This window comes from Dama dama, chromosome 15, assembly GCF_033118175.1.
Source record: "Dama dama isolate Ldn47 chromosome 15, ASM3311817v1, whole genome shotgun sequence".
Taxonomy (NCBI): Eukaryota; Metazoa; Chordata; class Mammalia; order Artiodactyla; family Cervidae; genus Dama; species Dama dama.
In genome coordinates, this window is record NC_083695.1 from 11,798,719 (window position 1) to 11,812,805 (window position 14,087).

General features: G+C 40.4%; 1 protein-coding gene across 1 annotated transcript in view; it reads left to right on the forward strand.

Moving 5' to 3' along the window:
- Positions 1-14,087, forward strand: part of PCNX2 (pecanex 2) — a 300,345-nt gene that overhangs the window by 69,095 nt on the left and 217,163 nt on the right. The window contains exon 10 of the mRNA XM_061162994.1: positions 6,310-6,455. Within this exon, the coding sequence (XP_061018977.1) occupies positions 6,310-6,455 (146 nt within the window). The remainder of the gene's footprint in view (positions 1-6,309; positions 6,456-14,087) is intronic.

The following is a 14,087-nucleotide window of genomic DNA, read 5'->3' on the forward strand; positions in this document are numbered from 1 at the left end:
TCGCTACTATTCTTTCCTGCCTCCAAAACAGCAATACTGAACTTACAAGGAGGAGAAGGTTATGTAAAATTATTCAGACAGTTTGGGAAGATGCAAATGTTATTGATCCCATGTGTGACAGAATTGTAGGGAAACTGGGAATTTCAGATTGTCAGAGATGCAAAGCACTGACTTAATATCTCAAAAACTTTCCAGGTAGAGCAGAAACTCAGAGTTAAGTAAGTATTGCATGGATAAGCCAGAAAAGCCATGCTACTCCTTGTTTAAAATTTAAAATTCTGTAAGTGGCACGGTTATATAGATGAGTATATAAAAAAGCTAAATTCATATATAGTGTTTCATTGCTAACACTTGCCCAAATTCATTGATGAACTTTTAACTTTTTTAACTTTCTTGAATTGAAGTGAAATTTCCTCAGTTGTGTCTGCCTCTTTGTGACCCCATGGACTATAGCCTGTCAGTCTCCTCTGTCCATGGAATTCTCCAGGTCAGAATACTGGAGTGCATAGCTGTTCCCTTCTCTTGGAGATCTTCCCAACCCGGGGATCGAACCCAGGTCTCCTGCATTGCAGGTAGATTCTTTACCATCTGAGCCTCCAGGGAAGCCCAAGAATACTGAAGTGGATAGCCTATCCCTTTTCCAGTGTATCTTCTCAACCCAGGAATCGAACCGGGGTCTCCTGTTTTGCAGGTGGATTCTTTAACAGCTGAGCTACGTTTTTGAGTAAAATTGTAAAAAATTTTAAGTTTTACTCTATGTAGGTATGCATGTGTGCTAAGTTGCTTTATTTGTGTCTGACTCTTTATGACCCTATGGACTCTATCCTGCCAGGCTCCTGTGTCCGTGGGATTCTCCAGGCAAGAACACTGGAGACTCAGGTTCAGTCCCTGGGTCGGGAAGATCCCCTGGAGATGGAAAGGGCAACCTATTCCAGTACTCTTTTCTGGAAAATCCCATGGATAGAGGAGCCTGGTGGGCTAAAGTCCATGGGGTCTCAAGAGTCCGACTTGACTTAGTGACTGAACAACAACTGTGAGGTTTTGAGAAGAATATATGGCACAGTTATACTTTTAAGAACCAGTGGCAGTTATTAATATCAAAATGCTTATTAGTTATGGGACTCTTGATGATACCATTATTTTGTCTCTTTTATTTTTATTCTAAAAAATTTTGTTGAAGTATAGTTGATTTACAATGTTGTGTTAATTTCTGCCATACAGCAAAGTGATTTAGTTAAGTATATAGATATATTCTTATCATATTCTTTTCCATTATGGTTTATCATAGGATTTTGAATGTAGATCCCTGGGCTTAGAGTAGGACCTTGTTGTCCATCCAGTCTATATGTAATAGTTTGCATCTGTGGAGGAGTTATGGTGAGGTTTTGAGGATTAGAGAAAATATATAACAGAGTTATACTTTTAAGAATCAGTGGCAATTATTTTTTTCCCTCTTAAAAATCAGTTTCTTTTTTTAAATTAAGAAAATTTAATTGAGGGGTAATTGTTTTACAGAATTTTGTGGTTTTCTGTCGTGCATTAACAAGAATCAGCCATAGGTACACCTGTGTCCCCTCCCTCCCAAGCCTCCCTCCCATCTCCCTCCCTATCTCACCCTTCAGCCTGTCACAGAGCCCCTGTTTGAGTTTCCTGAGTCATATAGCAAATTCCCATTGACTGTCAATTTTACATATGGCGATGTAAATTTCCATGTTACTCTGTCCATACACATCCCCTTCTCCATCCTCCCCTCCCTCCATGTTCTTAGGTCTGTTCTCTATGTCTCCTTCTCTATTGCTGCCCTGAAAATAAATTCATCAGTGCCATCTCTTTAGATTCCATATATATGTGTCAGTATACGATATTTATATTTCTCTTTCTGACTTATTTCATTCCGTATAATAGGCTCTAGGTTCATCCACCTCATTAGAACTGATCAAATGCATCCCTTTTTATGGCTGAGTAATATTTCATCATATATATGTACCATAGCTTCTTTATCCATTCATCTGTCCATGGACCTCTAGGTTGCTCCCATGTTCTAGCTGTTGTAAATAGTGCTGCAATGAACATTGGGGTACATGTGTCTTTTTCAGTTTTGATTTCCTCAGGGTATATGCCTAGGAGTGGGATTGCTGGGTTATATGGTAGTTTTATTCCTAGCTTTTAAAGGAATCTCCATACCATCTTCCATAGTGGCTGTCTCAGTTTCTGTTCCCACCAGCAATGCAAGAGTGCTCCCTTTTCTCCACACCCTCTCCAGCATTTATTGTTTGTAGACTTTTTAATGATGGCCATTCTGACCAGTGTGAGGTGGTATCTCATTGTGGTTTTGATTTGCATTGCTCTAATAATGAGTGATGTTGAGCATCTTTTCATGTGTTTGTTAGTCATCTGTATGTCTTCTTTGGAGAAATGTCTCTTCAGGTCCCTTTCCCACTTTTTGACTGGGTTGTTTGCTTTTCTGGTACTGAATTGCATGAGCTGCTTGTGTATTTTGGAAATTAGTCTTTGTCAGTTGTTTCCTTTGCTACTATTTTCTCCCATTCTGAGGGTTGTCTTTTCATCTTGTTTGTAGTTTCATTTGCTGTGCAAAAGCTTTTAAGTTTAATTAAGGTCCCACTTGTTTATTTCTGTTTTTATTTCCATTACTCTAGGAGGTGGGTTATAGAAGATCTTGCTTTGATTTATGTCATCGAGTGTTCTGCTTGTTTTCCTCTAAGATTTTTATAATTTTAGATCTTTAATCCATTTTGAGTTTATGTTTGTGTGTGGTATTAGGTAGTGTTCTGATTTCATTATTTTGCACATAGCAGTCCAGTTTTACCAGCACCACTTATTGAAGAGGCTATCTTCAGGGGCCATTATTAATATCATCAAAATGCTTATTAGTTATGGAACTCTTGAAGAGACTATTATTTTTTTATTTTCATTTAAAATTTTTGGTTGAAGTATACTTGATTTGCAATGTTGTGTTAATTTCAGTTGTACAGCAAAGTGATTCAGTTATATGTATTTTTTTTCCTATTCTTTTCCATTGTGGTTTATCACAGGATATTGAATATAGTTCCCTGTGCTATACAGTAGGCCCTTGTTGCCCATCCATTCTATATGTGATAGTTTGCATCTGTGGAAGAGTTATTATGAGGATTTGAAGATTAATGACAATGCATAACCCACTCCAGTGTTCTTGCCTGGAGAATCCCAGGGATGGGGTCGCACAGAGTCAGACACGACTGAAGTGACTTAGCAGTAGCAGTAGCAGCATGGCAAAATTATGCCTTTAATAATCAGTATTAATTATTAATGTCATCAAAATTCTTATTAGTTTTATGGAACTCGGATTTTTCAGGTAGCTTGGGGGAAATACAGCTCTATTGTCTAAGACACCCTATTTGTGGTCCTTCATTGTGTTAGCCCTAGCAAACTAACACGGAAGTAAAATCATTTTTTCTTTGTAGTAAATTCTGAGATGATTTTCATTTAAGCAGTAATAAATAGCACAATATGCCAGAATATTTAATAAGTTTTGCAAAAGATGTAGGCATAGTCTTCATGTGATTTTTTTTTTTTTATAGTGACCTTCCCTAAAACTACTATCTAAAAGAGAGTATTTTCCTACTATTCAAAAGAATGTTGTCACCTTCACTGTTGCTTATCCTTGACGTGTTTATACATCATACTGAATTCCCACATCACAGAATGGTAAACCCTACTCAGCTGGGTTTACCCTACATGTGTTTTTATTTCTTACTTGCACTCTTAGTTCATGAAGCATAAAGGGAAAGGATTTCTTTTGAGAGGAAGATTTACTCTAAATTACAAATTCCCTAGGCTTCCCTGGTGGCTTAGACAGTAAAGAATCTGCCAGCAATGTGAGAGACCCGGGTTCGATCCCTGTGTCGGGAAGATCCCCTGGAGAAAGGAATGGCAGCCCAGTCCAGTATTCTTGCCTGGAGAATTCCAGGGACAGAGGAGCTGGCAGGCTACAGTCCATGGGGTTGCAAAGAGTCAGACACAACTGAGCAAGTAACACTTTGACTTTCATAAGTTCATTGTCATTAAAGAAGATACTGTTCTTGCTGACATGACAGCAGGAAGTTTCTTTGAGGCTCTCTTTTCTATTGGGATCAAATTCCAGACACAAGCAGCACTTATAATCTCAACTTACCTCTAATAATACAGCCCAATCCATCCTGTATATTGTCAACCTGCATATTACCTTCACAACGGATCAACTTTCCCTTGAAATGCTTTTTGTGTTAATATTTTATAGTCTGAATAACTCTATGCTCCATAGCTGAGTCAGGGAATTAGCATCTGGGAACAGAGAGATGGGGAAGTCAGCCTCCGAAGAGGGTTCCACATGGTTTCCAGTGAAGCAGATGTGTTGCCCTTATGCATGCCAGGAGTTTTGATATCAGTGACTTTCAGTGAATTAAGGAAAAAGTAGGCGGCCTGCCCAAGTATGACCTTCTGCTTTGTAAGCCTGAGAGAAGGGAACGAGACCACTGAGAGGTCACTTTACCTCCATGGCTGCTCTTCCATGCTGTCCCCTCCCTTCACTTATCTTGGCCCTTCTTCTCCGTATTCTGTGTTTTATCTTGTTGTTCAGTCACCAAGTCATGTCCGACTCTTTGTAACTGCATGGACTGCAGCATGCCAGGCTTCTCTGTCGCTCACCACCTCCTGGAATTTGCCCAAGCTCATGTCCATTGAATCGGTGACACCATCCAACCATCTCATCCTCTGTTGCCCTCTTCCCCTTCTGCTTTCAGTGTTTCCCAGTGTCAGGGGCTTTTCCAGTGAGTCAGCTGTTTGCATAACGTGGCCTAAGTGTTGGAGCTTCAGCTTAGCCTACAGGAAATTAGAGCCTACTGAAAATCCTTTTTGGAAAAATAAAGGACGAAAGCAAACAAATAAAAATGCAAGCTATCATGATCCACCAATTCCACTTTTTGGTGTATATTCAAAGAGCCTAATGCAGGGAATCCAACAGATACTTGCATGCACAGTTCACAGTGCATGTTATTCATGATTGTGAATAGTGAATATTTCACCAAGAGGTGGATGCAACCCAAGTGTCTGTCGATAGATGAATGAATAAACAAAATGTGGTCTATCCATAAAATGAAATTTTATTCAGCCTTAAAAAAAAATTCTGACACCTGAAACATGATAGACCTCAAGATCATTATGATAAATGAAATAAGCTAGTCACAAAGAAACGATACTCTTTGATTCCACTTATAGGAGGTACCCAGAGGGGTCAAAACAGAAAGTAGAGGAGAATGGGGAGTTAGTGTTCAATGTGGACAGAGTTTTAGTTTTGCAAGGTGAAAACATGAATAATAATATGAATATTATTGCTACTGAAATGCATACATACAAAATGGTTAAGGTATAAATTTTACATTATGTATTTTTTAACCACAGTTACAAAAACAAAACAAAACAAAACAACCCCACAGATTAGAAGGTCTGCAGGGGGCTGGGGCTCATTAAGTATTTGTTCAGCAAATGAATGGAGACTAATTTTTTTCAAAATTGAATTCCTTTCCACTAGATTAGATCCAATCAGAGATGAATTTGGGGTGAAAATGTTTTAAATCTGAGATTAAATTCCTCCACCTGTTTCTGTTTTATTTTTTATTTTTTTCTGACAAATATTTCAGTTCTTATATTGGGCTTCACTAAGAACCTATGTACTGTGGATGAAAATCTTTTTACTTAAAAAAAATTTAAATATTTATCTTGGTGTTACATTAAATAACATACCTTTCAAAAATTATGTCATTTAAGGCCTTTTGTTGAATTCTAATCTTTCATAATAATTACTTTCATGGCAGTTTCCTGGCCTAACAGTAGTATTTTGATTTGAGTAGCATAATTTTAATGTCACATTATAATGAAATTGAAATGTATTGGTAAAAAGACCTTTTCTACAACAAGGATCTACTGTTTAGCATAGAGAACTATACTCGGTGTTTTGTGATAACCTATAAGGGAAAAGAATACAGAATAGAATGAATATATGTATATGTATAACTGAACCACTTTGCTATACACCTGAAACTAGCATAACATTGTAAATCAATAATAGTACAAAAAATAAAGCTGGGAAAAAAGACCTTTTCTGTTGATATTATCCTTTTGTTAGGGTGCCCATTTTTTTTATGGACTATGTTGGTTTCCATTTCAGAATTTGAACATCTGCTTTTGGTACTTTTAAATCAGGAGGCTTATTTTTATGACAATAACATGTCTATGTGAAACCCTCTCTCTGTTTTTTCTTTCGGTATCTAAAAGCATCTGAGTCAGGATCTGGAAGATTCATCCTGTTCTTCCACACAAGGAAAGTTTAACCGAGAGCAGTTTTACAAGTTTATCATTTTCCCTGGCAAGTGGATTAAAGTCTGGTATGATCGCCTTACCTTGCTCGCATTACTTGATAGGTAAGCCTCCAGGCATGCACACGTGCTGGTGAAAGACACAAGTGGGGCATGGCAGTGTGCACTTGCTTGCTGATAATAAGCAGTTTGGCCTCAGGCTGAAATTCTCTGGGGCTTTTCCAAGGTGTCCACTTTGTGTGCTGCAAACCCAGAGTCGAAGCAGTGAGATCCTGACAAATGAAGGAATAGTCACTGAGTGGTTAAAATGGCAACTAGGAGAATTTGGTAGCATGGTTAGTTTTAAGGTTTGGGGACAATATTATACCGTGGTCTGCTCATCTTTTGCCAGCTTTTGTAGGAGAGCCTGCAGCTGCGATGTTGAAAGCAGAGCTTGGGTGCATGGATGTGGCGTGGGGAGGGGAGGAGGGACATGGTGGGGGTAAGGAGTGATGTCTTGCCCTTTCCTTTCAGGACTTGGGTTCTAAATATTCTATCCTATACTTTGGATGCTAGTTTTTCCTTTAAACCCTAATACTCTTTCTCAAGATTCAGTGCTGTGGGGTTGGAGCTGAGGGTACTGCGTGGGGAGGTGGAGGCGGGTGGCAGGCATCAGGTTGACTAAGGCATGATGGAGTTGGGGACCAGATAGGGGACTCCCCATTTCCCTCCCCCTCCTCGGGATATGCAGAAGACTAGATTGTGATCTTTTTTTAAATAATGTTTTTATTAAAATTTAAAACTTTACTCTGCAAAAAGACAGTATAAAAGCGTGAAAAGACAAGTCACTGACAGAAAAAATTATTTATGAGACTTCCCTGGGGGTCCAGTGGTTAAGACTTCACCTTGTAATGCGTGGGGTGCAGGTTTGACCCCTGGTTGGGCAGCTAAGATCCTATACTTTGTGGCCAAAAAACCAAAACATACAACAACAAAAAAACCATAGGAGCAATCTTGTAACAGATTCAATAAAGACTTAAAAAAATTGAAAACTTACGAAACCCACATCAGATATATATCCAAGATATACAAAGACTACTTAAATTTCAATAATAAGAAAACAACCGAATTTTAAAATATGGGCTAAAGATCTGAAGAGAACCCTCGTCTACGAAGACATCCAAATGGCAAACAAGTACATAAAAATAGGCTTGTCATTTTATATCACTAGAGATTTGCAAATTTAAGCAATGATGAGATACCACTGTATACTATGACAATGTTTAATGAAGCAAAACTGACAGTAGCAAATGCTGGAAACAATATGGAACAAAAAAAAAACCCTTTTCTCATTGCTGGTGGGAAAACAGAATGGTACAGCTAATTTGAAAGACAGGGTGGTGGTTTTCTAAACAGTTTTGCCATATAATTCATCAATTGTACTCCTAGGTAACCACCTAACTGATTTGAAAACATCCACACAAATACTGCATATGAATGTTTTTAATATCTGTATTTATAATCATTAAAAACTGAAAGGAACCAGGATGTGCATCAGTATATGAGTAGATAAATTGTGGGGGCTTCCCTGGTGGCTCAGTGGTTAAGAATCCTCCTGCCAATACAGGAGACGTGGTTTTGATCCCTGGGTTGGGAAGATCCCCTCGAGAAAGAAATGGCAACCCACTCTAGTATTCTTGTCTGGGAAATCCCATGAAGAGAGGAGCCTGGTGGGCTACAGTCCATGGGGTCACGAGAGAGTCGGATACGACTTAATGACTAAACAACAACCACAATGAATTGTGATATTCACAGGTTGTGGGTTTGGAGATTCAGATGCTATTACTAATGTTGTCATCAGAAAACACAGGAGTTTCACAGTTAAATGCCAGTCAGTGGGGTAGTGGGAAGGCTGGTTGCCTGCCTGGCTGTTGTGGGTCCCCCAGTGACTACTTGTTTTCATAATGTCTTAAATGGTGTGATCACATACTGAAAAACTATAGTCATGCAAAATTACAACAGTAAATTTCAGGACCCACAAGTCAGGGAAGGGAGTTGTAATGGTTTTTCTAACAGCACTATGTTACCCTAGGGGCACACACTTAAACAAAGACGTCATACTTAACTAAAATAATTCAAGATAATACAGTATGTTAGATGAGAAGTGTTTTTGAAATATTCATTTAAAAAGAAATTATTGGAAGTTGAACTAACTTGCCTTAACCCTTCATATTAAATACAAATATTTCTATGGATTTCTGGGTTTTTTATTTTAAAATCTACTCACTGATGAAAATTAGCTGAAAATCCAGTGAAGATCTAAAAAATGATGATGAGGAAGGTGATTATCATCTTGTGAAGGTTATAGTGTTAAATCATTTTAATCACCTCTCTTGCAAGTTACATGCTAAGTCGTGTCTGACTCTTTGCGACCTCATGGACTGTAGCCCGCCAGGCTCCTCTGTCCATGGGATTCTCCAGGCAGGAATACTGGAGTGGGTTGCCATGCCCTCCTCCAGGGCATCTTCCCGACCCAGGGATGGAACCTATGCATTGGCAGGTGGGTTCTTTACCACTACCCTCAGTCTCCTGTTAAATGGGGGTAATCCACTGGGTTGGCCAAAAAGTCCATAAGATGTTATGGAAAAACCCCAACAAAACCATATCATGGGGAGGATGTGAGGATCAAACCAAATTAATGATAGAAAGAGTTCTTTAAATCTTAGTTGTTGGGAAGGTCCCCTGGAGAAGGAAATGGCAACCCACTCTAGTATTCTTACCTGGAGAATCCCATGAACAGAGGAGCCTGGCAGGCTACAGTCCATGGGGTCACAGAGTCCGATACAACTGAGCACTTGAGATGTTATTATTATCACTTGGAATGTGGCCCAGACCCAGAAAGAAGAAAAAAATGTAAAATGAAATAAATGATTGTAGCCAAAGTGTGTGTGCTAAGTCACTTCAGCCATGTCCTACTCTCTGTGACCCTGTAGACTGTCGCCCACCAGGTTCCTTTCCAGCCAAAGTAGATGTTGTCAAATGCAGACCCTGAAACTTAGCCCCTTAGAAAGGAGAGCTCACCCTTTCTTCAGAGCCCGTCTAATCCTACTTTCAGTCGTCCACCTGCAAGCTTGGTGAGCTGATTTTCTAGTTGGCAGTCAATGAAGAGGGGAGAGAGGGACACCTTGAGTCCCAGCTGACAGTGAGGAAGGAGGAAGGAAAACCCAGAACACTGACCTAGAAAAACCAAGCAGCCTGGGACTGTGGCACAGCACACAGCACACAGATCCACCTGGGAGCTTGGTGAAAACACAGATGCTCATTGTGAGAAGCCGCCATCCCGCGCGGCCTGGGCCACAGCACACCTCCTTAGCACACCTTGTTGGTTCAGTGATGATCTGAAAGGGCTGCTTAAGAAAACAGGAGTTCACACAATAAATGTTATGTTTTTGATGACCAGAGCTGTGTTTTTATTTGAAAATATATACATAAATTACCTTGGATATTCATTGGGAGCATTTAAAGTCACATGGATGAGAGACCTTGAATTTGCCAAATGAAAGCTTGGAAAGAAAACACATACATAATTGAAAACAAACTTGTAAGTGTTGGCAGAAACTGGAAGAATTTGGTGAATAACAGGCAATGAAATCAGACTAATCGCTGCGCTGAACTCCCCCAGGCCGAAGACTTCTGTTTGATGTTTTTTAACTTTTCTCTGGGATTCAGGCTCATCTTCCTTGAATGTGTTTCCTCATCCTCTGATCGTGGTAGCATCCTGGGTCCCTGTGATCACAGCCTCTTCTCTTTGCCTTCAGTTTGCCGTCCAGTCTGCTTAGATATTTTCAGACTTGTCTCTCTTTTCTTTTATCCTTTTCTCTTCCTTTCTCTTCTGCTATTACCTCATCTTGCAAAACACCTAGGTTTGCTTTTTCTTTAACTCGTTTATCAGGTTAGCATCTAAAACAAAAAGCTGTCCATCTAAGCATCATTTCATTCATTTATTTGTTCATTCAACACTTAAAAAAAAAATCAAAACACCAACTCCACTCTAGGCTCTATAACAAGCCCTGGGTATAGAGCAATAAATGAAACAGACATATAGTTCCTGTGCTCAAGAGTCCTGACTCCACGGCGGGAAGTGGGCTAAGACAGCAAACGGTCCTGGTGCCATGGAAGACACCCCTGAAGGCCTGAGATAGAGACACTTGGGGGGAGAGGACACAGATGTCAGGACAGGTGATGGCAGAAGCCTTATCTGAGGAGGAAACACACAGATCTGAAATACAGCAGGGAGCTAGGCGTGAGAAGCAGGGGCAAACTCACCATCATTGTCATCGTGAGGATGTGCTCTCAATATCTCCCATCCTTACAAATGCTGTGGACCACGTTCCCCCAGCTGCTGTCCTGTTTCTTCAGGTTTCCTTGCAGCAGAGTTCCTTGAAGCATTGCATGTTATTTATTTATTTTTTTTCCAGTTTCTCTCCTCCCATTTTCTCATAACCCCCTTGCATTCAGTCTTCTGACCCCAGGACCGCGTGGAGCCTGCCCTGGCCCAGGTCATGGTTGATCCTGTCATGTCCCTGGACTCTTATTCTTGGTTTACTTTCTTCTCTTGTTTCCAGGGCTCAGTCCTCTCTTGATTTTCCTTCTGCCCTGTCGGTGGCTCCTTCCTGGTCCCCTTTGCAGGTGACCTCTTTGTGTTGGTGTCCCAGGAGCTGCTCAGCCCTTGGTCTTTCTCTTTCTGCCCACTTTTCTTTAGTGATCAGATTTAGTCTCATGGCTTTAACTCCCAGTAATCTGCCAGTGACCCTCAATTTCTGTCTCCACCCTGGACCTGTTGCCTGGTTCTTTACTTGTGTATCTAACTATGGGGTTGACATCTCATAATCAGAGTTGAAACTGAGCTCTTCATTTCTATCTCATCCCGGGTCTGCTCCACCTGTGGTCTCCCCCATCTCAGCTTTTCATTAAAAAACTTGGCATAATTCTTAAATCTTTCCTTTCACTCCCATGTTCAATTTCTCATAGATTTTGTTTACTGCTCCTTCAAATGTATCTACTGTGGCTTCCACCTTTAATGTTGCCACCTTCGTTTGAGCTGCTTTCCTCTCCCATCTGGGTTACTGTAAGAGCATCAACTGTTCACACCCATTCTCCCTGGACACTATCCTTTTTCAAAATTGTATTGAAGTAATAGTTGATTTCCAGTGTTGCATTAATGTCTGCTGTAAGGCAAAGTGTTTCAGTTATCCATATATATTCTTTTCCATTATGGTTTATCACAAGGTATTGACCAGAGTTGCCTGTGCTGTACAGTGGGACCTTGTTGTCTGTCGCTCCTGTATAAAATAGCTTGTATCTAATCCCAAACTCCCGATCCATCCCTCCCACACCCCACTCCCCCTTGGCAACCGCAGGTCTGGTTTCTGTGTATGAGTCTGTTTCTCTTTTGTAGATGAGTTCATTTGTGCTGTATTTTAGATTTCTAATGTGTGATATAATATTTATCTCTCTGTCTGACTTACTGCACTTAGTATGATAATCTCTTGGTCCATTATGTTGCTGCAAATGGCATTATTCGTTCTTTTTTATGGTTGAGTAGTATTCCATCCTATATATATATATATACACACACCACATCTTCTTTATCTTTTCGTCTGTCAGTGGACACTTAGGCTGCTTCCATGTCCTGTCTGTTGTAAATAGCGCTGCTGTGAGCACTGGGATGCATGTATCTTTCTGAATTATGGTTTTCTCTGGATATATGCCCAGGAAAGGGATTGCAGGACCGTATGGTAGCTCTATCTTCAGTTTTTTAAGGAACCTCCATACTCTTCTCTGTAGTGGCTGCACCAGTTTACATTTCCCCCAGTATCCCCCTGCATACTATCCTTAGCACAACAGAGTGTTGGTCGCCACGCCAGGCCCTCTTCCAGCCTGAAGACCTTTGTGCTGGCTGTTCCCTCCACCTGGTGCGCGCTTCCCTCCAATAACTGCACGGCTGACCCTTTTGTCTTTCAAATGCTTTTTCTTAGAGAGAGTTAGCCTGACCTTCCTGTTTAAAGTCCATCAGGTCTCTGCCCACACACAACTCCTCTCAGCTTGTTCTTTTCGTTTTTCTGTTGCGGTAATCCTCTTCCAATCGTCTATCATGTTCTTATTCTGTGTGTGTCTTACTTATTTTATGTCACTGCCCACTGAAAGGAGGCTTCATGAGTTTCATTCACTGATGTATTCCCAGCACTTATGTTACATGAACAAATGCATCAGCTTCCCTTAGCACACTCCTTCCCAGTTTCTGCCATTATGAGCCTTTTCCCCCAGATTGAAAGCTGAAAGTCATCTTTATTCTTTCACTCTTTTATGGCCCATAATCCTTTCAATCACAGAGTCTTTTCTGCCCTGTTCTATTTTGTGTCTGAAAGTCGCATGTCCCCTCTAATTTTACAGCTGTGTCACTTTCCCAGGCTCTGGTTACTTCTCTCTGGGAGTGCTGTTTATCCTTTCCCTTCAGTGTGTCTTGTTAACCTCTGCAAGATAAATCTTTATAAAGTATGGCCTTAATCATGACACCCCTTGCCCAGTGAGCAAACTTCTTCACCCAATATTTATAAGGAACTGTGGGAGGGGAGTGATGGTGGGGAGGTAGAGGAGTGGCGTCCTGGTGGAGGAGGACCTGGGAAAAACTACTTTTTAGGAACTTTATTTTTTCTCTCCAAATAGAAAAAGTTTGTTTTTTTTTTAATTGAAATTTTTGTTTTATTTCCTAAGACTTATTTATTTCCTAAGACTTATTCCTAAGACTTTAGATAGTCTTAGATAGATACCTCCAAATGTTATGAGCAAGCTAAAGAATACATAATGTACTTTATAGACCTGAACTGGATAAACAAATATTTTTAGCTCTATAAAAAGTACATAGTAGAGAATAAAAAATACATAAATTTCACTTTTCACCAAATACCTATTGTCCCTCCCCCAGTTTTTAAAAAAGTTTTCAACATGAGCATTTTAATATCTGAGTTCTTTACATTTCTGTACTTCTGTACCTCTTGGTTGCCTGATTAAAAATGGGGAAAGACTATGAACAGATTCCTCACCAAAGAAGATAGACAGGTGGCAAATAAATGTGTGAGAAGATGTTCCACATTGTGTATCATTAGGACGTTGTGAATTAAAACAATGATGAGAGGCCACCACACACCTATTAGAAAGTGAGTGTCACTGAGTCATTTCTGACTCTTTGCAACCCCATGGACTAGGCCAGAATTCTGGAGTGGGTTGCCTTTCCCTTCTCCAAGGGAATCTTCCCAACCCCGGGATCGAACCCAGGTCTCCTGCACTGCAGGCAGATTCTTTACCAGCTGAACCATAAGGGAAGCCCAAGAATACTGGAGTGGGCAGCCTATCCCTTCTCCAGCGCATCTTCTGACCCAGGAATTGAACCAGGGTCTCCTGCGATGCAGGCAAATTCTTTACCAACTGAGCTCTCAGGGAAGCCCCCTCTCAGAAAGGCCCAATCCAAAACACTGATAATAGCAAATGCCAGCAAGGGTATGGGGCAGCAGGACTCTCATGTCATTGCTGGTGGGATTACAAAGTGGTACGGCTGCTTTAGAAGACAGCTCGGCATTTTCTTACAAATTAAACACATGAGGACAGTTTGACCTACCAGTCATGCTCCTTACTTCCACACAAAAACCTGCGTTTATAGATGCTTTATTCATAATTGCCAAAACTTGGAAGTAACTGTCT